This window comes from Monodelphis domestica, chromosome 4 (genome assembly GCF_027887165.1).
Source record: "Monodelphis domestica isolate mMonDom1 chromosome 4, mMonDom1.pri, whole genome shotgun sequence".
Lineage (NCBI taxonomy): Eukaryota > Metazoa > Chordata > Mammalia > Didelphimorphia > Didelphidae > Monodelphis > Monodelphis domestica.
Window position 1 is genome coordinate 223,018,305 of NC_077230.1, and position 24,502 is coordinate 223,042,806.

The following is a 24,502-nucleotide window of genomic DNA, read 5'->3' on the forward strand; positions in this document are numbered from 1 at the left end:
ATCACTTAGATTGTCATATTTTTTGCCATTAGACTGACTAGTACTTTGTCAATTTTATTTGTTTTTTAAAGTACCAGCTTCTAGTTTTATTTATTAAATCAATAGTTCTTTGACTTTCAATTTTATTAATTTCTCCTTTGATTTTTAGGATCTCTAATTTAGTCTTCATCTGAGGATTTTTAATTTGTTCACTTTCTAGTTTTTTAATTTGCATGCCCAATTCATTTACCTCTGTCCTTCTTAATTTGTTTATATATTAACTCAAGGATATAAATTTCTCCCTGAGTACTGTTTTGACTCCATCCCATAGGTTTTGAAAGGATGTCTCACCATTGTCATTTTCTTCAATGAAGTTATTAATTGTTTCTATGATTTGTTCTTTAACTAAACAAACATTGGTATAGAAGGAAATAGTGAAAGAAGAAAAGGCAGGACCAGCAGTAGAAATCAAAATGCTGAGAAATACACAGCTAGAAATCACAACTCTGAATGTGAACAGAATGAACTCACCGACAAAATGCAAGCGAATAGCAGAGTGGATTAGAATCCAAAACCCTACCATATGCTGTCTGCAAGAAACACACATGAGGAAGATAGATACACATAGGGTGAAAGTAAGAGGATGGAGCCAAACCTATTGGGCATCAACTGATAAAAAGAAGGCAGGAGTAGCAATCATGATATCGGACAAAGCCAAAGTAAAAATAAATCTAGATAAAAGAGATAGGGAAGATAATTACATCCTGATAAAAGGCAGTATAGGCAACGAGGAAGTATCTGTACTCAATATGTATGTACCAAATGGCAGAGCATCCAAATTTTTAAAGGAGAAACTAGAGGAGCTCAAGGATGAAACAGATAGAAAACTATACTAGTGGGAGATCTGAACCTTCCCCTATCCAAACTAGATAAATCAAATCAAAAAATAAATAAGAAAGAGTTGAGAGAAGCAAATGAAATCTTAGAAAAATTGGAGTTAGTAGACATATGGAGAAAAATAAATAGGGACAAAAAGGAATATACCCTCTTTTCAGCAGTACATGGTACATTCACAAAAATTGACCATGTACTAGGGCACAAAATCATTGCAAACAAGTGCAAATGGGCAGAAATAATAAATGCAACCTTCTCAGACCACAGTGAAATAAAAATAATAATTAGTAAGGGTACATGAATAGATAAATCAAAAATTAATTGGAAATTAAACAATATGATTCTCCAAAACCAGCTAGTTAAAGAACAAATCAGGTATGCACAGTTTTAGAAAACTTTGGGAATAGTTCCAAATTATTCAACAGAATGGTTGGATTAGATCAGAACTCCACCAACAGTACTTTAGTGTTCCAATTTTCCCACATTGCCTCTAACACGAATCATTTTCCTTTTCTGTCATATTGACTAATTTGATAGTTATGAGGTGGCATCTCAACATTGATTTAATTTTCATTTCTTTAAGAGTGATTTAAGTTTTTTTTTCATATGACTATAGATGGCTTTGATTTATTAATCTGAAAACTTCCTGTTCAAATACATTGAACATTTATTAAATGGAAAATATCTTATATTTTTATACATTACATATTGTATACATTATACATTTTATACATTAGTTATACTATTATATATTTAAGAAATGAGACCTTTATCAGAGATACTCATTATAAATTCCCCTGCACCCCAGATTTCTGCTTAACTTTGGTTGCATTGGTTTTGTTGTGCAAACCCTTTAAAAGTTAATATAATCAAAATCATCCATTTTACATTTAACAATGTTCTCTCTCTCTTGTTTCATCCTAAGTTCTTCCATTTTCCATAGATCTGACAGGTAAACTATTTCATGCTCCTTATGGTGTTACCCTTTATGTATACATTGTGTACCCATGTTGACATTATCTTAGCATACCATGTAGATTCCCAATCTTTGCTATACCATGGCTTGCTGCATGGTGTCCACAGATGATGTGGTACTCAAGGATTTCAATGCCTCCATTGTCATGATCAAGACTAAGATAATCATTCAGCTTGTATATCGCTGTCCCACTGGCTTCAAGGTTGGCATCAACTACCAGCTCCCATTAATCATTTGTGATTGAAAAACTGCTCTAGCATAGTCATATATCATACATTTTCAGCCATTCCCCAAATGATAGATATCTCCTCAATTTCCAATTCTTTACCACTTCAAAAATTGCTGCTATGAGGAGTCAAGATGGCAGCATAGAAGCAGCAAAAGTTCAGACCTCTGAAAAACCTTCCTTACTGATCACAAACTGAATGCTCCTAGGGGACTGAATTTCAAACTTAACAACAGTACAGAGCCAGGGAACCCTCCTGCTGGACTCAATTCAAAAAATATGCCCCCCAAAAACCAGAATCCGAGAATACTCAGGTCTAAGAGGAATGAAGAAGGAATGTCCCAGGACACCTCCCCACCCAACCCAGGGGGCTGAGCCCCCAGCAACAGTGGGAACCTCTGGATGGGTGAAGGTGCTGGTCTGGAGGGTGTACCTTGTGAGTAGGGTGTGCCAGGCTCAAAGTGTCCAACACAGGTGGCAGGGAAGCAGCCAGAGAGAGATCAAAAAGCTGGCAGTCCTGGTGGCTGGGTCCTTCAATTTGACTCCAGTCTCACCAGAGGTTTTAGCCTTGTGGCACATCCAGACCAGCCCAGTTGAACCTAATCCCATCAGGAGTCCTCAGAGCTCAGGGAGGCCAGGATCCCTTCCCCTCCTAGAGTGCAGGGGGCCTTCCTCAAGGACAGGAACCTCTGGGCAGACAAAGGCACTGGTCTAGAGGGTGTACCTTGTGGACAGGCCTGTGCCAGGCTAAAAGCATGGAATGCAGGCAGCTGGAAGGCAGCTGGGGAGAACTGGAGAGAGCCTGTGCGGCTGAGACCTTCCATTTGGCTCCAGCCTTCCAGGAGGTTTTGGCCTCAGAGCACATACAGCCCAACCCAGCTGAACTTAATCCAATCAAAAGTCTCCAGAAGACAGGGAAGCCAACATTCCTCCCCCAGAGACTGAACTGAGAGATCTGACAAAGCTCCAAGAGAGGAGATAGACAGAAAGCCACCAAAACAACAAAAAAATGAGAGGAGCAAGAGCACAGACAAATATGGGGAGCAAAGAAGGGGCAAATATGAGCAAACAACAGAAAAAGAAGAAAGAAATTACAATGGACAGCTTTTGTACAGATAACGAGCAAAGAGCAAACGAAACAGAGGCATAGGGATCAGCAAAGGAAAAATCAGAAATCCCAGCAAACTGGATACAGGCTTTGGAAGAACTCAAAATGCACTTCAAAACACAATTAAGAGAGGCTGAAGACAATTGGGAAAAGAACTTAAAAACTAACATAAGTCATCTGGAAACAGAAATAGTGTCTTGAAAGCCAAAATCAACCAGCTGGAAAATGAGGCAAAGGAGATGAAAGATAAGTGAAGAAGATGAAAGATGAGAAAAAGGAGATGAAAGGTGAGGCAAAGAGGATGAAAGATGACCTCCAAAGAAAATCTGACCAGAAAGAAAAGGATGACCAAAAAGTCAGGGATGAAATCCAGTATTTAAGAACCAGAAAATAACAACTAGAATTAAATGACCTCTCAAGGAAGCAGGACACTATAACACAAGACCAAAAGAATGAAAAAATTGAGGAAAATATGAAGCATCTCATTCACAAAAGAGAGGATTTAGAAAATCGTTCAAGGAGAGACAATTTAAGAATCATTGGTCTATCAGAAGACCATGACAAAAGAAAATGCCTGGACATCATACTACAGGAAATTATTCAAGAAAACTGCTCCAATATCATAGAACAAGAGGGAAAAGTGGAGATTGAAAGAATCCACAGATCACCTCCTCTACTTAATCCCCAACTGATAATACCCAGGAATGTTATAACCAAATTCAAGAACTATCAGACCAAAGAAAAGATATTACAAGCTGCCAATAAGAAGTCATTCAGATACCATGGAACCACAGTGTGGATAACACAGGACCTGGCTGCATCCACACTGAAGGACCAAAAGTCATGGAATATGGTATTCTGGAAAGCAAGGGAACTAGGTTTACAACCAAGAATCAACTACCCAGCAAAACTGACTATATTCTTACAGGGGAAAGTACAGTCATTCAACAAAATAGAAGAATTCCAAGAATTCATAAAGAAAAGACCAGACATGGACATAAAATTTGATGTCCAAGCACAGAACTCAAGAGAATCATCAGACGGTAATTTAAAAAGAGAGAAAAAAGAAAAACAAAACAAAATAACACAAAAAATTTTTTAAGAGAGTCAATAAGTTAAAATGATATGTATCCCTATAAGAAAAGAGGTCATTGGTAACTCTTAAAAACTGTTGGATTAACTGGACAGCTAAAAGAAGTACACTTAGAGGGAACAGTGACAAACTGTATAGGATGAAAGAACAAGACATAAATTGGTATATAGATATATGCATGCATAAATACATACACATGTATATGCAAATATGTATGTATATATATATATATATAACTAGAGCTAAAAATAGGTTAATATTAAAAGAAATGGGAAATGAAACAAATGGGGGTAAGTTTATATGTCACAAAGAAGCTTGTGGTGGGAGGGGGGAGAACATCAATACACTGGAAGGGTAAAGAGGTCAGAGATAGGAAATACTCAACTCTAAAGTGCTTTGAAATAGACCCAAAGAGGGAAGAAAAATCCAATCCATTGGGGCAGAGAATAGATTTGTGCTGGGGAGGGAAGCAGTACAAGGGAGGGAGGGGGTGGAGGGGTAATTTTAGAAAGACTACAGGGGAAATAAATGGGGGAATAAGAAGGGAGGGGAATAGAAAGGGAAGTAAAATAAGGGTGGGAACTAGGGGGACTGATTAAAAACAAACATTGGTATAGAAGGAAATAGTGAAAGAAGAATAGGCAGGATCAGGAGTAGAAATCAAAATGCTGGGAAATACACAGCTTGTAATCATAACTCTGAATGTGAATGGAATGAACTCATCCATAAAAAGCAAGTGAATTGCAGAGTGGATTAGAATCCAAAACCCTACCATATGCTGTCTGCAAGAAACACACATGAGGAAGGTAGATACACATAGGGTGAAAGTAAGAGGGTGGAACCAAATGTATTGGGCATCAACTGATAAAAAGAAGGCAGGAGTTGCAATAATGATATCTGACAAAGCCAAAGTAAATATAAATCTAGTTAGATAGGGAAAGTACTTACATCCTGATAAAAGACAGTATAGAAAATGAGGAAATATCTGTACTCAACATGTATGCACCAAATGGCAGAGCATCCAAATTTTTAAAGGAGAAACTATAAGAGTTCAAGGATGAAATAGATAGAAAAACTATACTAGTGGGAGACCTGAACCTGAAAGAGGTAAGAGAAGTAAATGAAATCTTAGAAAAATTAGAGTTGGTAGACATGTGGAGAAAAATAAATAGGGACAAAAAGGAATATACCTTCTTTTCAGCAGCACATGGTACATTCACAAAAATTGACCATGTATTAGGGCATAAAAACATTGCAACCAACTGTAAAAGAGCAGAAATAATAAATGCAACTTTCTCAGATCACAATGCAATGAAAATAATAATTAGTAAGGGAACATGGAGAGGTAAATAAAAAATTTATTGGAAATTAAACAATGCAATTCTCCAAAACTGGTTAGTTAAAGAACAAATCATAGAAACAATTAATAACTTCATTGAAGAAAATGACAATGATGAGACATCCTTTCAAAACCTATGGGATGCAGCCAAAGCAGTACTCAGGGGGAAATTTATATCCTTGAGTTAATATATAAACAAATTAAGAAGGGCAGAGGTCAATGAATTGGGTATGTAAATTTAAAAAATACTAGAAAGTGAACAGATTAAAAATCCTCAGGTGAAGACTAAATTAGAGATCTTAAAACTCAAAGGAGAAATTAAGAAAATTGAATGTCAAAGAACTATTGATTTAATAAATAATACTAGAAACTGGTACTTTGAAAAAAACAAAATAGACAAAGTACTGGTAAATCTAATTTAAAAAAGGAAAGAAAAAAACCAAATTGACAGTAACCAAGATGAAAAGGGAGACTTCATCTCTAATGCAGAGGAAATTAAGCCAATCATTAAAAAATACTATGCCCAATTATATGGCAACAAATATGGCAATCTAGGAGTTATGGATAAATACTTACAAAAATATAAATTGCCCAGACTAAAAGAGGAAGAAATAAATTACCTAAACAACCCCATATCAGCAAAAGAAATTGAACAAGTCATGAAAGAACTCCCTAAAAAAATCCCCAGGTCTAGATGGATTCACAAATGAATTCTATCAAAAATTCAAAGAACAACCAATCTCAATATTATACAAACTATTTGACATAATAAGCCAAGAAGGAGTTCTACCAAATTCATTTTATGACACAAACAAGGTTCTGATCCCAAAGCCAGGCAGGTCAAAAACAGAGAAAGAAAACTATAGACCAATCACCCTAATGAATATAGATGCAAAAAATCTTAAATAGAATACTAGCAAAAAGACTCCAGCAAGTCATCACAAAGGTCATCCACTATTACTAGGCAGGATTAATACTAGGAATGCAAGGATGGTTCAATATTTGGAAAACCATCAACATATTAACAAGCAAACCAACAAAAATCAAGATTATCTCAATAGATGCAGAAAAAGCCTTTGACAAAATACAACACCCATACCTATTGAAAACACTAGAAAGTATAGGAATAGAAGGGCCTTTCCTAAAAATAATAAACAGTATATATCTAAAACCATCAGCCAACATCATCTGCAATGGGAATAAAGTAGAAGCCTTCCCAATAAGATCAGGAGTGAAACAAGGATACCCATTATCACCTCTATTATTTAACATTGTACTAGAAACACTAGCAGTAGCAATTAAAGAAGAAAAAGAAATTGAAGGCACTGAAACTGGCAACGAGGAGACTAAGCTATCATTCTTTGCAGTTGATATAATGGTATACTTAAAGAATCCTAGAGAATCAACCAAAAAGCTAGTCAAAATAATCAACAACTTTAGCAAAGTTGCAGGATACAAAATAAAGCCGCATAAGTCATCAGCATTTCTATATATCTCTAACCCATTTCAGCAGCAAGAAATAGAAAGAGAAATACCATTTTAAATCACCCTAGACAATATAAAATACTTAGGAATCTATCTACCGAGACAAACAAAGGAACTATAAAACACTCTCCGCACATTTAAAACTAGATCTAAACAATTGGAAAAACATTGCTCATGGGTAGGATGAGCTAACATAATAAAAATGACAATACAACCCAAATTAATTTACTTATTTAGTGCCATATCCATTGAACTACCAAAAAACTTCTTTACTGAATTAGAAAAAAAAAAAAACAACTATAAGTTCATTTGGAAGAACAAAAGATCAAGGACATCTATGGAAATCATGAAAAAAAAAAAAAGCTAAGGAAGGAGGACTTGAAATCCCAGATCTCAAACTATACTATAAAGCAGTGGTCATCAACACAATTTGGTACTGGCTAAGAGACAGAAAGGAGGATCAGTGAAATATACTTGGGGTAAGTGACCTCAGCAAGACCCAGCCCAAAGACCCCAGCTTTTGGGATGAAAATTCACTATTTGATAAAAACTGCTGGGAAAATTGGAAAATAGTGTGGGGGAGATTAGACTTGGATCCTAACCTCACACCCTACACCAAGATAAACTCAGAATGGGTGAATGACTTGAACATAAAGAAGGAAACTATAATAAATTAGGCAATCACAGAATAGTATACATGTCACACCTTTGTGAAGGGAAAGATTTTTAAACCAAGCAAGACTTAGAAAGAGTCATAAAATGTAAAATAAATAATTTTGACTACATCAAATTAAAAAGTTTTTGTACAAACGAAACCAATGTAACTAAAATCAGAAGGGAAGCAACAAATTGGGAAACATTCTTCATAACAAAAACCTCTGACAAGGGCTTAATTACTCAAATTTTCAATGAGCTAAGTCAATTGTACAAAAAATCAAGCAATTCTCCTATTGATAAATGGGCAAGGGACATGAATAGGTAGTTTTCAGATAAAGAAATCAAAACTATTAATAAACACATTAAAAAGTGTTCTAAATCTCTTATAATCAGAGAGATGCAAATCAAAACAACTAAGGTATCACCTCACACCTAGCAGAGTGGCTAACATGACAGCAAAGGAAAGTAATGAATGCTGGAGGGAATGTGGCAAAGTAGGGACATTAATTCATTACTGGTGGAGTTGTGAATTGATCCAGCCATCCTGGAGGGCAATTTGGAACTATGCCTAAAGGGTGATAAAAGACTGTCTGCCCTTTGATCCAGCCATAGCACTGCTGGGTTTGTACCCCAAAGAGATAATAAGGAAAAAGATTTGTGCAAGAATATTCATAGCTGCGCTCTTTATGGTGGCCAAAAATTGGAAAATGAGGGGATGCCCTTCAATTGGGGAATGCCTGAACAAATTGTGGTATATGTTGGTGATGGAATACTATTGTGCTAAAAGGAATAATAAAGTGGAGGAATTCCATGGAGACTGGAATAACCTCCAGGAATTGATGCAGAATGAAAGGAGCAGAACCAGGAAAACATTGTACACAGTGACTGATACACTGTGGTACAATCAAATGTAATGGACTTTTCCATTAGTGTCAATGCAATGTCTCTGAACAATCTGCAGGGATCCAGGAGAAAAAACACTATTCATAAGCAGAGGACAAACTGTGGTAGTAAAAACAGTGAGAAAAAGCAACTGCTTGACTACAGGGGTTGAGGGGATATGATTGAGGAGAGACTAAATGAACAACTTAATGCAAATATCAACAACATGGAAATGGGTTAGGATCAAGGACACATGTGATACCCAGTGGATTTGCACTTCGGCTATGGGAGGGGTGACAGGAGGGGGCGTAGGAAAAGAAAATGATCTTTGTTTCCAATGAATTATGTTTGAAAATGACCAAATAAAATAATGTTTAAAAGTTTAAAAAATGCTGCTAGGAATATTTTTATACATACACGTACTTTTCCTTTTTCTTTGATTTTTTTTTTGAATATAGATCTAGTAGTTATATTGTTGGTTCAAAGTGTTTTTTAAAATAGCCTTTTGGGTATAATTCAAAATTGTTCTCTAGATTGGTTGGACCTGTTCACAACTCCACCAACATTTCTACCAATTGTGTACTTATTTTCCCTTATTCCCATCAGCCTTTGTCATTTCTGATAGGTATAATGTGGTACCTCAAAGTTGTTTTAATTTGTATTTCTATAATCAATAGTTATTAAGAGAAATTTTTATGTGACTAAAGATACCTTTGATTATTTCTTCTAAAAAAGAGTTCACAGTTGTGTGCTGCTTACATGAATGTGATTTAAAAATAAATGCCTTTTCAAATGCATAGACCATTTATATATTGGGGAATGACAGTTATTTTATGAATTTAAATTAGTTCTTTATATATTTGAGAAATTAGGCCCTTGTTAGACGAACTATAAAATTTTAAAATATTGCTTCATTGTCTATGGTAACAAAATGTAGTTTCTCTGATTATCTCTTTTAATTAGGTCTATTTTTTGCTTAGTCTGAGTTCATGAATGCTACCCTTGCCTTTATTTTTCAGCTGAGGATTAATTGACTCTGCTCTGTCCCCTTATTTTAACTCTCTCTCTATGTTTCTATTTGAAGTGTATCTCTTATAAATAAGCTATTGTTGGATTCTCATTTCTAATCTATTCTGCCATCCACTTCAGTTTTAAGTGTGTTTGTCCCATTCACATACAGTTACAGCTACTATATATTTCTCTCCATCCTAATTTCTTCTACTTATTCTTCTCTTTCTTATTTCTTGTCTCTCCTGAAAAGTCTGTTTTGTTTCTGACCAATGTATCTCTTCACCTTCTATTCCTCTGTTAGATATGATAGATTTCTATACCCTACAGAGTGTGCATATGCATATATTCTTCCCTCTTTGAACAAATTCTGAGTGAAATTTTGCCTACCACCCTGTCAATCCCTTCCCCTGCAGAAGTTCTATCTTACTTGCCTCTTATGTGAGATACTTTTCCCATTTCTATCTTTCCCTTCCCCTTCTCTCAGTATATCCTTCTTTTTCCCTCCTTAATTTTTCAAAATCATACCCAAATAATTGACTCATACTTATGTCTTTCTCCATGTCAAATCCTCTTTTGATTCTTGCATTTGAATGACAAATTTCCTTTTCATCTCTGAGGTTTTCATTAGGAACCATTGAAAGTCCTTTATTTCATTGAATAGCTACTTTTTCCTAAAGGATTCTACTCAGTTTTTCTGGGTAGGTTTTTTGGTTGTAATCATATTTCCTTTGCCTTCTAGAATATCATATCACAAACCCTCTATTCCTTTAGTATGGAAGTTGCTAAATCTTATGTTATCTTGAGTATAGCTTCATGATATTTGAATTGTTTCTAGCTACTTCAGTATTTGATTCTTGACCTGGGAACTATGCAATTTTGCTATAATATTTCTCGCAGTTTTCCTTTGGAGATCTCTTTCAAGAGGACATTAATGGTTTTGTTCAATTTCTATTTCACCCTTTTGATTTAAGAAATCAGGACAGTTGTTCTTTATAATCTCTTGAAGGATGATGTTCATGCTCTTTTTTGATCATAGCTTTAACATAATCTATTAATTCTTAGATTATCTCTCTTTTCAATCTATTATTTATGTTAGGTGTTACCAATGAAATATTTCACATTTTCTTCTTTTCCCCAAATACTTTTGACTTTATTCAGTTATTTCTTAATGTCCCAAAGAGTTCATTCTTCCAACTGTAAATTTTAAGGGATTATTTTCTTCAGTGAACATTTGTATCTATTTAACCAATTCTACTTTTATTTTTTAATGAAGTGCTTTTATTCAGTGAATTTTTGTTCCTCTTATATCATTAAGTCATTTCTTTTATTTAAGCTGTTTTGTTTTTTTTAAGAGGGTATTTAAAGCTTTAATTTATTTCTAACAAGTCAAATTTTCTTGAAATGACCAAGGATAGAAAGTTGTAATAGAAAGTAATGATAAAATACAAAATTATTATTTACACCCATCTGTGAGGTAACTGTGATGCTGTGGACTACAAGTGTTGATTTCTTATGTTTTGATTAAGGATATCTTCAATGTATGATTATTTTCCATGAAGATTTTATAGGATGATAAAGTAGACTAGTAGTTGCTAATGACTATTTCTCAGATGGAAATTAATCTCTGAGTGTCTTTAAAATTACATAGTCTCTATGCAGGTGGTGTTGGTGGGGTTTTTGTTGTTGTAGTTGCTGTTGTTTTTTTTACTGTATCTGGTCAGATCCAACAGTTCTTTTGGATTTCAGAAGTAACTGCTACTTAAATGACTTCACTACTGCTACTCAGGAGAATATGACTGCTTCAGAAATATAAGATTTCTCTTTCATTTTAAATCAATTTCTTGTCCTTCCAAGTTCATCTATAAATGTCTAGTGTTAAAATCATCTTCCTAAAACCATGTCATTTCCCAGCTCAAGAGACTTTAGTGACATGAATATGCTGTTGGTGAAATTACAAATTTATCCAACAATTCTGAAAAAGAAATTTGCAATTATTTTAAAATGAGACTATTTGAATTGGAAATTCTACTGATCTATTTACCCATCAAGTGGGTAAGCCTCTGTATTTATTTGTGATAACAAAAAAACTAGTGTCCATCAGTAGGAAATGGTTAAACAAATTAGATTGTGTGGTTAGAATAGGATAAATTTGTGCCCTAAGAATTGACAAATATGAAGAATTCAGGGAAATATTTGTAGGCTTCTTTGAATTAATGTAGAATTAAAAAAACAGGAAAATAATATATATTCAATGCTTAAAATATAACCAGAAAGAATAATAATATGAAACTAAACATTTGACTATGAAGAGAGGTTGTGAAAAAGTTCCTCTCTTGAGAAATGATTGTTTCCTTCCTTTGTTAGAATCCTCTTTTCTTTTAGAATATTTTACACAACACCTTTCTAGAACATTCCATTTGTTAGCTTTCCCTTTTTCCCAATCCCAAATTTCTTAATATGGATTTTATAGTTACCTATGCTCATACATGAGGCAGCTAGATGGCATAGTGGAGAGAGCTCTTGGGCTAGAATCAGAAAGATCAGAGTTCAAACATGACCTCAAGCACTTACTAGCTGTGTGACCCTAGGCAAGACACAAACCCTGTATGTATAAACTGGAGAAGGAATGGCAAATCACTCCATTATTTTTTCCAAACCCCCCCCCCCCCAACATCCCAGGGATAGTTGGTTCATAGGTTGCAAAGATTAGGACATGACTGACTGACTGAACAATAACAAGAGCAATACTTTACATATTTTGCCCAGTGCTCCTGGATTCCTAGTAGAATATAATCTCTTTTGGGGCATGATCTTTGTATTTTCAGTGTCTAGCACAGTGCATGACACATAGTAGGTGTTTTAAGAAAAAAGATTGTTGATTTGAAGGTTTAAATAAAGGGCCATCTTCTACTGAAAGTTGTTTCCTCTCTTCCTTTTGCTAGTGTTTGTCCACTGTTCAATTTACTTTATATTTACTTTTTTGATTCCATGGCTACTAAAATTAAATGAAATATACCTTTGGGGCTTCTACTCAACACCACAAAATTTTAAATAGGATAGGAGAAAGCAGTGGCAGAGGAAGAAATAAATATGTCCTCTTCATATTTCTTACCATATTTTTTTCTTGGTCTGATGGAGAAGGCACAAGATTGAGAGTCAAAAGAGCATTCCAGCCCTGATATTGGTTTATCTATATGATGACTTACTATCTGTATAATTTTGTACAAATCATATAAACTCTCTGATTCTCAGTTTCTACATCTATTCTTCTAGTTCTGTGACACCTCAGTAGAAATATAGGTGGCCTTAAGTTTCTTCTCCTGGAATTTGAACAGCCTAGAATTTATTCCTTATTTTAATGGTGTTACAGTGGGATGGATTGACAATTTCCATTCATAAAGGTGGAGCAATTTATTTTTTTATTTTCTGAAGAAATACTCCTGGAAAATGTTAATTTTGTTAAATCTAATTTAAATAAATTAATTGATCAATCTAAGCAGTTTATACTTGAAAATTCTTATTTTAAGGAATAAATGAGTACAGTGAAGAAAATATAAATGAATAGACCATCTTTACAGAGATGATTATTTGTTAGCATTTACAACTCAGAACAATTTGGCTCTAGAGAGAACATTGTATTTAAACTTATAGGATCAAAAATCAAAAGCCACAGTTGTATGAAATTGGATGACATTTCCATTCTGTGGGCCTTATTTTCCTGGTATTAGGAATTTCATTAAGTTATCTATAAGGTCACATTTAAGCTCTTAAATCTTATGATTCTTAGGTTTAAATACTTTCAGTCTATTTAATTTTTAATGAAATTTTTAATGCCAAAATATTTCTGTTCTAAAAACAAACTTATGATAATTAATCTAAGTATTTAGTATTAAAGTATTAAAAGCTAAATAAAGTATTGGATGTTATAGATTTATATAATGGTTAACCATAATTTTTAAAAGCTTTTTGTATTTGTGGTATTTATTCAGAATTAATTTGTATTATTATTGCTTCATTTTATGTTGATTCTCCACTCAATCCAAGTTGGACACAGATAAGAATCTACATGATGCAAAGAGGCAGTAACTCCCTATGAGCATTAATTATAAAAAATTCTAAGCAGTGTGGGAAGCAACAGTAATTGCTCCATTTAGGAAAGAGAGTTGATATAAATCATTCATTGCTCTTCTCATATTGACAGACTGATGTTCTCCCTGAGTTGCTAGGGATATTACTTTTAATTTTTTGGAACATTCTCTTGGCAATGTCCTCTACCAGTTCTCAACAATCTGACCCTCTGATTTTCTTTGTGAATGGGAAAAAGGTGAGTTTTTGGCATGGTTATGGGGAATTTCCATAGATTTTCTATGAACAAGGACTTAAAGCTCAGTTAGACTTCCTTCAGTAAGATACTTTCTCAACTCTTTTCTTCTTTCCTCATCTTATTCCTAACTAATTTTTTGCATTCAGAACTGAGTCAGTGATAGGTATTCTCTATATATGTTTCAGACAGATATATTCTACATAAGTTTTGTACTAATTAAATACAAATATGACTGATTTGTTTCCTTATTTTCCTTTAGATTTTATTAAAGAATGATGAGTACTTGGTAACTTAGCAGATGTTATACAGTTTTCAAATCTTGTCCAAATATGGAAGAAATTTTTAGAATTAAACTTTTATCTGACTGAGTTCACCAAGGGTTAATATAATAAACTTTTAATATGACCTTGATAGTAATAGTGATGAAAATGATTATAATTAAACTTGTCTGAGCAAATTTCATGTGTTACAGTGAATTCTACTAAGCTAAAAAACTATTCTAGAGACTAAACTGTGACTGTCATAGATTCCTTCATTTATTTGACTGAGTTTCTTAAAGTCTCGCTTTGTTTGCTGGTATGAGGAAGTCTCTGTATCAGCAGAATATACAGATTTTATCTACCACATGGCAACAGGAGAAGGTTTTTAGGATATATTTTTTTTTTCTAAAAAGTCATGTCTGCCTCTATTTGAAATATATAGAGTAACAATTTGTCAGTATCCAGAGTAAGGTGAAGGCAAATAGAACTTAAGGAAAGAAATATGGTGGAATGATGAAATGTGATGCACTTTGCTACTAATAGCAATGCAATGATCCAGGACAATTTTGAGAGACTTATGAAAAAGAATGCTATTAACTTCCAGAGATAGAACTGTTGGAGTATAAAAGCAGATGAAAACATCTCTTTGGGTATATTACTAGGGGTTTTGGTTTTATAAGATTATTCACCTACAAAATGAGTAATTTGGAAATGTGTTTTGGTTGATAATACATGTATAACCCAGAACAAAAAGTAGATTAAGTTTTTGGAAGAAGTGACCATTTTTTCTTTTATTTAAAACTCTTACCTTCCATCTTAGAATCAATACCATGTATTGGTTCCATGGCAGAAAAGCAGTAAGGACTAGGCAATGAGGGCTAATGACTTGCCCAGTGTCACACAACCAAGAAAGGTTTGAATCCAGATTTGAACCCAGGATCTCCAGGCTTGGATATCAATCCCCTAAGCCACCTACATGCCTTTTATACTATCATTTTCTTTTCTTTATTGTTATTTTTTTATAACCCTTCCCTTCTGTCTTGGAATTCCAAGGCAGAAGAGTGGTAAGGGCTAGGCAATGGGGGTAAAGTGACTTGCCCAGGGTCACACAGCTGGGAAGTGTCTGATGCCAGATTTGAACCTAGGACTTCCCATCTCTAGGTCTGACTCTCAGTCCACTGAGCCACCCAACTGCCTCCTATATCACTTTTTTCTAATGAAAAAAAAAAGTTTTCTTCTTTACTTTATTTTTCCTAATTGAAATTGTTCATGAGGCAGTCGGTAGACTACTCGTTAGAGTAACAGAAGACCTTTGGAGTCCAGAAGACCTTATAAATCCTGTCTATTGGTCATTATAAGTATGATCTTAGAAAAGTAAATTCATTTCTCTCAGCCTCAGTTTCCTAATTTATGAAATGGAGATGGTAAAAGCATCTACCTCAAAAGGCTGTTGTCAGGATCAAATGATATAATATATGAAAAGTAAGATCAGATGTTTATACTTTAATGTTTCAATAATAATAAAAACATTCCTAAAACATTCAATATTTTAAATGTGTCATTTTTTGGTTTCTTCCTCTTCCTGCTACTTTGTTTTGGAAATCTCTAAGGGGAAAGAGAGAGGGGAGGGGGGAGTAAAGAACAAGCTATTTGAAGCTATTTTTTTCAAAATTCTTGGAAATATGAGAAAAATGAGTTTGTGTGTGTACATATGTAGTGGAGGGAGTGATCAAATGTATAGATCGTACATTTGTAGGTACAAATGTAAATATACCAGTTTTGTTCTTTAACCTATTACTGAAGGAATTCAAAGGAAGATTTATTCTTCTCCAATGGTCCCTTTACTTCTACAGGGAGGCAACTGCCTTCCTGAGATAGCTATAGAAATATTTATTAAAAATAGCTAGAAGTCTTGTATATTGACTGACCTTAGGATTGAATGCAGTATGCTTTTTATTAATTTCTTACTCTTTCATTCACTCTTCTTTTGAAATTTTATAAGTTTCAAGACAATTAAGTATAACTTTTCTCTTTGAATTGGTGCTGGCATTGGTGTATGGTAGACTTTTTTATGTCTATGGCTGTGTCAGACTTTGGACAGAGAGTAGTAAAAGTGCATGGTGAAAGTGTGAAATCAATAGTCAGACTTGGGAGGCTGCTTACAAAGTTTGTAAAAAAACATTGCAGACTGGAAAAGACCAGGCTAGTGTCATTCTATGAATCTATGGCTGATAATGAAGGGTCCTGAATTATGCTTTTGAGGAAGAAGGTTCCCTTTCAATGTCTTAAAAGGAAAATTTGGAAATTAAGGAGAAAATTTTGGTACAATACATTAAAAAAAACAACACAACCTTGACTTCTATCTTAGAATGGATCCTTTGTATCTATTTCAAGGCGGAAGTGGGATAAGGGACTAGGCAATTAGGGTTAAGTGACTGGCCCAAGGTAACACAGCTAGGAAGTGTCTGAGGTCAGATTTGAACCCAGTAATTCTTGTATCTAGGCCTGGCTCTTTATTCGCTGAGCCATTTAGTTGTCCTTGGTTCAATATTTTGTTAACAATCATCATATCTGTGTCACCCATGTTTCTTCCATTTTACATAGGTCAGTTTTCTTCTAACTCTCTGCTCTGCACTCAGGCCATTCTAACCACAGAAGAAAAGGATGTAAATCTTTGAAAACTCTCTAGAAAATTTATCTACTATTTTTTTTAGAAGAAGAGATTTGTGAATTTATGAGTATAGTGGTATATCTGGTCATCAGGCTCTCTCAACCAATGGAGAATGGAATCTACTTTGAAGTTTATAGACTTTGAGAGTGTCCAGGAAACCCTGAGAGGTGAAGTGGTCCCCAAGATCACATAACCTTTGTGTTAAAGACAGGGCTTGGATCCACATCCTGTTGACTTTGAGGCTATATCTCTAGTCATTAGACCACATGAACTTAACATATTCTCCTTGTAATTGACCTTAACAACATCCTATATATCGACTTCTCTTCACTCACACAGCTACCACAATGGCGCAAGCTCTAATCACCTCATCTTATCACTGTTGAAATAGCCTTCTAACTAACTGGCCTTCTGTTTCAAGCCTCTCCCCTTTCCAATCCTTCTCCACTTAGCTGCCAAAGTGAATTTCTTGAAGCACAGATGTGACCACATTGCCCTTCCTCCTCAATAAACTGCAGTGGTTGCTTAATACATTTGAGATCAAGTATACATTTCTGTTTGCTATTTAAAGTCTTTCACAATTGGATCCCTTCCCACCTTTCTAATATTATTATGATTTATTCCTCCTCATACAATCTATCAGATATACAAAATTGCTATTTTTCCCACACAATTTGCTACCTACTATTTCTGTATCTCTGTGGGCTATCTCCCATGCCTGAAAATCTCTACAGCCCACTTCGCCTCTTCTCTGGTCACCTTCTAGACTCAGCTCCAATTCCACATTTTCTAAGAGTCCTTTCCCTGTCCCTACCACTTGCTAGTGATAGATCTTGTGTGTATGTAATTATTTTCTTGTATCCATGATTAAAATATATCCTCTTTTCCCAACTGGGTGATCCTGGACAAGTCACTGAACTCCAAATGTCTAACCTTTACCCTTAGTATCCATTCTAAGACAGAAGATAAGGGATTAAAACAAACAAAAAGAATATATCCTTTTGGAGGTCAGGAAATATTCCTTCCACTCTTTCTTTGTTTCCTAAGTGCCTAGTGCAATGTCTGCTTATAGTAAATACTTCATAATTGCTTAACTGATTGACCAGTGAGAATATATATGAATTAAACTGAAAAGCTCAAAGAAACTGAAATCTTGCTAGGATGGTTGTTGCAGGATTTTATAATATTTCTCTATATGACAAAACAAAGTCTTAAGAAGGTAATTTCCCCTTCTCAAGGGAATCAAAGCAATGCTCCACATTGCAAAATTAAAGTACAATAACTTGGATGGATTGATTTCAGCATATTATTGAAATCTTTCTCTCATTTTTCAATGCAGGTAGTAGAAAGACATGCAGATCCTGAATGGAATCTGATGGATTATTTGAGAAGAAATCGTATCCTTGCATTTTTAATTTTTCTAACATTGTGATTAATGGAATTTAAAGTCAACTAAGAATCCCTAAAACAACTCTAAAAACAAGAAACAAGCTATATGTAATTAATGTTACATTTAGGATGTTTCTTCATTTAGAGAAAGATTATGACCTTGGGTAAATCTCTTCATTCCATAGGGCCTACTTTTCTCAGCTGTAAAAAGTATCTAAAGTGTCTTCTAACTCTCTAGATCTGTGATCTAGAGTATCTGTGGTATGGAAAAGTTAGCCATTCAGCTATGACCACAGTTTTGGACTCATTACTTCCTAAGTATCTGCAACAGTGGGAAAATTGAAAATAAAATTATGCTGTCTGCATCCTTATTTCCTTGATTACTTTATTTCCTAGTATCCCTGACAGGAACCAAATATAGCTGTGGAACAGGAGACTGTGGAGCCTGCACTGTGATGATATCAAAATACAACCCAGACACCAAGAAGATCCAGTATCCTTTGCCATGATCCATGCTGGGGGATCTTGGGTTTGAGGGATGAGAAAGAGGAGTGAATACCTAGCATTCTTCCTCTGAGATATCTTTGGACAATTCCCACTAGGCTCACTGAATTCTTGAGGTGTGTGCCTCCTGATTGTCTAAAGTTTATTGTGGTAGTATACTGGTTGGACTTGCTGCCTCTGGTAATTCCCTTTCCTATGAATCTGTCTGTTTTCAGCTACCATAGTAATAGATTATTAATGTGCCATATCCCAGAAAACGTATATGTATTTTTGTGGTTACTTTTTGGGAATAGAACATTAATCCCCCAAATATCAATCAGGATTGAAGATTTGGGCTTCCTTGGACTTTTTATTTTAGATAATACCTAAATACAATGTCCTAGAGAAATTTAGTGATGTTTCAGAAGTGATAAACAGTCACTTTTTTTTCTGGTGAATGCTCTTTCACAAGTCAGTTCCATTGGCATAATTTTGCAAATTTCATTTGTTGATTTCTTAACTTGTACTTTTTGGATTATTAAATTCTATATTTAAGTATTGAAATGCTGATATGTTCTATCTTACTAATTTCTATAGAATTATTGATAGTAAATTTAATGTCAGGAATCTAGAATCACTAGATTGCTAGAGTCTAGTTGAAATATTCACATTGTTCTTTAGCATTTAAAATCACCTAGAGTTTCTGCTTGCCTACAGGAACTGTGCATATTTGCTTTATTACTTTGAAGTAAATATTTCTATGTAAAAGCTAAAAAACAACAGTGGCTGTTCAGAAGATCTGAGATAATTATAAGTATCATAGAATTTAGATAGTTGAAAGACCCTTAGAGTTCCTCCAAATACTTTTTGGTTAGAAGTTTCTTATGGCACTCCTTATACTTATCGTACTGCAAACAAAGTTGTCTCCTCTACTTGTACTTGTGCTTGACCTTTGTAGTGTGTCCTTTTGTCCTTCCTTCTTCATCTCCATATGAGAATTCTTACTTGTGAAACCTGCTGAGTAAGCCACAAGTTTGTCTGAATCACAAGAACTGATTCAACAAACAAGGGGGGGCAGCTTATTTGCATGTCAAATATAGATTTGGCAGTTCTCCCAGTTGGATCTTGTTTTACTAGCTTGCCTAATATTGTAGGTGAGTCTCAGATTGGGCATACTCTGTGTCCACGTCCTTTTGTAAACAAATTGGAAAGCACTGTAGATTGTTCCGTGTGTCCCTCATAACCTAGGATAACTACACTTAAGCTTACAGTGATGATGTGGTAGTGCCTGAGAGACAGGGTAGTTTATTGGATTGTGGGTGAACCTTTGAATCAGGACTCCAGGATTTAAATCCTGTTTGTAGTATAAACTATCCAAGTACTCAATGGCGAATCACACTCTCCACGTTCTCCAGGTAGCTCTTCAAGACCAGGATTTACAGATTTGCTGCTAGGAACTGGTAAAGGGAATTTTCACACCAGAAGTTCCTCATATCAATGAAATTAGTCTAATTGTATGTTCTTGGGAGTTTACTAATAGTTTGAGGTCCCACAATCCCAGGTAGCCTGTGTATAGAGTTTATGGGACTCACTTTCTCTAGCCCCAACTCATCCATCAAGACAGGAACTCAGAATCAGGCAATTGTTCTCACTTCATTCCCTGGATCTAGGGACCACTCCCAAGCAGTTATGACTTTCTTCTAATGTTATTTCCTCAAGCCTTTATCTAGTATGTTTCTTCAAAATCAATTACCCAAGTGATTATTTCCCCCAAATAATGTGCCACTCTCAGTATTTCCCCAGTATCATTTAAATAATGACATACTCTTGATAGTCAACAACATGAATTATTCTTTTAACAAGGAATCTTTATTGCAAAGACATAGCCAAGAAAAGTAAGTTAAAAAACAAACAACCCCATCACCCTAAACTGGACGACACCATTCCTACTAGCACCTTAGATTTCACAGCGAAAGGGTTCAAACTTAAAGTGGTTGCTATTAAACATTCATCCTATCAATCTCATTTCCAAACATGGCATAGCAGAAGGGTGAACTGCCCGAAGAACACTCTCTTTTGGCTACTGGAGAGAGTCACCAGGATTCTTCGTCAATTTGTAGCTGGCTCCTCACAGGGTTCAGGAGTTGCTATTTTTAGCAGCTTAGATTCTTTTATGGACTTTGAGTGCCAGAACCCTGAGGGTTTCTCTGAATTCTCAAAGTTCACAGATTGTGACTTGGTCTCTTCCATCGCCAATATACATTCATCTTAGACAGAAAATGCATTCTAGGCATGTGTAGATCTGAGTGAGAAGAATAGGAAACTAGTACTACATCACTGTCTCTTCTCACTTACACCAGTTTTTGCTTGATCTTCACCAAGGAGGTAGGAGATCAGATTTTTTCAGTGCAGCTTTTTGTATGCACTTTTAGTTCTGGCTCAGCAGGCAGTTAAAAGTCTTTTTCTCTTTCATGCAGTAAATTGAAAGGAAATACTTATGGAATACCTACACATTTTCTAATTTGGGAGTACAATCCCATTGTTTTTCAACATTATGTGCTTCTCAAAGCAGATTCAATGAACCATCCACATGAGTTGGCAGCAGGTAGATACCTTTCCTCTGAACACAGAGGAATCAAGATGAAAATCAGATTATTTTTTTTAAAGATCAAAGCTACCACTGAAGAGAAGGGTTTTTGGCTTTCTGAAGTCCTTAACAGGAAGAATGGCATAGTTAATGAAAAGTAAACTCAAATCAAAATGTTCCCTTCTCTCACAACAGACTAATTTTAACTTTTAAAGCTGTTATGAAACAAGGTCTCATTTTCAGGAGTTATTTAAATAAAAAATTAATGAACAAATGAGGGAGTATATAATTGTTCATGGTCTTTTCAGAGAAAAGAATCTTTTTTGTTCAAATATAATCACAACTTAAAAAAAATTCAGTTCAATGTAAAAAAAAATTCCATAGAGACCTATCATTTAATTATTTTGTATGTGTATATTGATTCAAGCCACTCAGACTATAAACTGTGGAAAAATAATTAATATGCACTGATGAAGAAAATTCTTTTCCAGAATTTCCATGAAGGTAAGAAATGAAAAGTCTGGGGAAAAAAAAAAAAACATCTTTAGAGAAACTTGTTTTTTTCATTCAAAATGGCCAAAGCCTAAAATTCCATTTATTGAAAATCAGTCCTAAAATAGTAGATTATGAATGTGAGGAGGTAAGGGTCTCTACTAATAGAAAGGGACATTTATAGTAGTCACTTAGGGTAGTATGACAATCAGGGAAGAATAAGAATATTGGTCAGTGAAGCAATAAAGGTATAAGTTAGGTCATATAACATGACTATGTAAAGTTCCAATTTACTCCACTCTTGTGTGACAATATTTTGCTAGGTTTAGAGTTGTGAAGTAGAAAAGAAAGCAGATCATAGTGGTAAATCCAGGGTTAGATTTAGATTAGACAAAGGATTCCAGCAGATTTATATTATTAAATTGATCAACCATGGATTTTGGAGTGTGAAGAGAGTAAAATAAAGCCTGAACAGTAATGTATTAAAAGGAGAGGTCCTGATTAATATGAAGAATAGTTTAAAAATTGTTGTAGAGGGAGAAAAAGGAAGGATAGGAAGCTATGATAGGAGACAATCGGCATTCAGAATTATACTGACGGCAGTTATAGATGACGGAATAGTATATAAGATCTTTCAGGACAAAGATTCTTTCCTTTTTATATCCACAGTACCTAGCACAGTGCCTGATATGGAGTAGGCACTAAATAAATAAATAAATGCTAATTGAATGAGTTCTTAATGTGTCCATCCTTTTCTAGAAAGTTAAGAAAGATAGTCTATAAGTGTTTGGAGTTGAGGATAGAGAACTGGAATGTTATAAGGTAGAGCATTAATGTAGATATTATAGTCCCTCAGAATTGGTGAAAGTAAAAAGGACTTTGGAGTTAAAAAGAAAACAAGAGGACAATAGAAGGCAAGTGAATTTGGATATGATAGATGGATGCAAAAAGGTTTTAGACAGCGTATTATGGATAGATGGGGTTATAAAAGTCCCTCAGGCAAGGCTTGAATTGCCTCCTCTACCATGAAAGATAAAAGATTAAAATCCTTGGACATGCTTTTCTCCTGGATCAAAAAGACAGGAAAAAAAAGTGAGATGAGGACTGAAGGGTGGAGTTCCCCATATACAGAAATTTTAAGGATCTATTAAGGAGAAAGGAAAAGAGAATACACCAAAATGAAGGGAAGCATGATGGTAGCAGAGGCTGCAACATCATCAACTTTCTTCCTCAAACTCATTCCTTCTAGGAACCTAGAAAGGGGAAAAGTAAAGCAGCAAAGTAGGACTGTGGATTTCACTTTCTTTTTATTATTGACATTTGTTTAGGTAGCTTAGCTCTGAGGAACAGAATTCATAAACAAACACATAAAGAGTCAAATGGTCCTCATTTGATTCCTCAATATAGATAAATGGCCACTGACACCTATTTCTAAGTGAATTATTTTTTTTCTTAAAAATTGTATCTCACTGGTCTAATTTTATTTTTCATAAGCATCTGTGGTTGACCGTATCCTTTGCATTTACTTGGGTTCCTTTGTTGGTGGCACGAGGGTGTGGGAAATCTTAGAGAGTCCCTCCACTCCAATGTTGGAAAGTGATTTTCTCTAAAAAGGAACATAATGATGAGTCATTCACAAATTGAATAATTACATTGACAAGGCAGAATTAGTGTAAACTTGTGTCTTTGAATCTGCTTTTAGACCACAAGCCCAAATCTTTTGTGACCCCTAGTGGTTACAAATAGAAATATAATCCTAGGATCATTCTTTTCCTTTTTAAAGTTTTTTTTTTTTCGAATATTATTCAAGAACTTATACCAATATGAAAAGAATAAATTTTGATCTCCATTTTCAATGATTTAAAATGTTTTTCTTATTTTCCAATTTCAGTTGCAAGCTGATTTAAGCTCAGTAGTGGCTAAGTTTGAGAATAGTTATTATATATCAAATTTTAGGAAAGCTGTATGGGTAGTCTTTTTTTTTTCCTGTTGCTTTTGAAATTGTTTAGTTTTCAAGTCTTACCAAGGGTTGACCTCTATGCACTACTCAAGAAATTTTGAACATTAATGCTTGTTATTTTGTGAGTGATACAGTGAGAATACAATGTTTTATGACTTTATTATTATAACTGTTTATTAGATCATTACTTGGTTATATCTATCTTTTATGCTTGTGTCACTACTAAGCTATATTGATTTTGACTAAATTATTGGTTAAATGGTGAATTATTCTTTAGAAACTGGTTAATTTTAGGAATTGTGGAATGATGTTACTATTTTCTGAAAGGGGTGATAGCAAAATATTGTCAGTGATCCTTGCACTACATTCTGTATATAAGAATGAGGGTGTTATGAAAGTCTTCAAAGACAATAGTGTTAGGGGACAGTAGGAAACTCCATTTAGGAACTGAGTTAGGATGAGACACTATAGATGAGTTATGTGAGTAATCAGTTTTTTGAATATCATAAATCATCAGAAAAAATAATCAGATAAGGAAGGCTACTACTGGACATTGGTTTTTGACATCTCCCTCTTCCCTCTTTGTGGAAGAGAGTATAAAATGAGGGATTTAATGAACAAAAGATTCACAATAGATTTAGGCTCATGATTTGATGGGTCAATTTAAAATCACAGTCTTAGACCTT

General features: G+C 34.6%; 1 protein-coding gene across 2 annotated transcripts in view; it reads left to right on the forward strand.

Annotated features, from left to right (window-relative positions):
- Positions 1 to 13,791: 13,791 nt before the first annotated feature.
- Positions 13,792 to 24,502, forward strand: part of AOX4 (aldehyde oxidase 4) — a 106,263-nt gene continuing 95,552 nt past the window's right edge. Inside the window, exons 1-3 of one of the 2 annotated variants that reach the window (XM_007494592.3) lie at positions 13,792 to 13,974; positions 18,245 to 18,302; positions 18,691 to 18,787. In XM_007494592.3, the coding sequence (XP_007494654.1) occupies positions 13,915 to 13,974; positions 18,245 to 18,302; positions 18,691 to 18,787 (215 nt within the window). In that variant the 5' untranslated portion in view covers positions 13,792 to 13,914. The remainder of the gene's footprint in view (positions 13,975 to 18,244; positions 18,303 to 18,690; positions 18,788 to 24,502) is intronic. The other variant, NM_001291668.1, reaches the window with a different exon arrangement.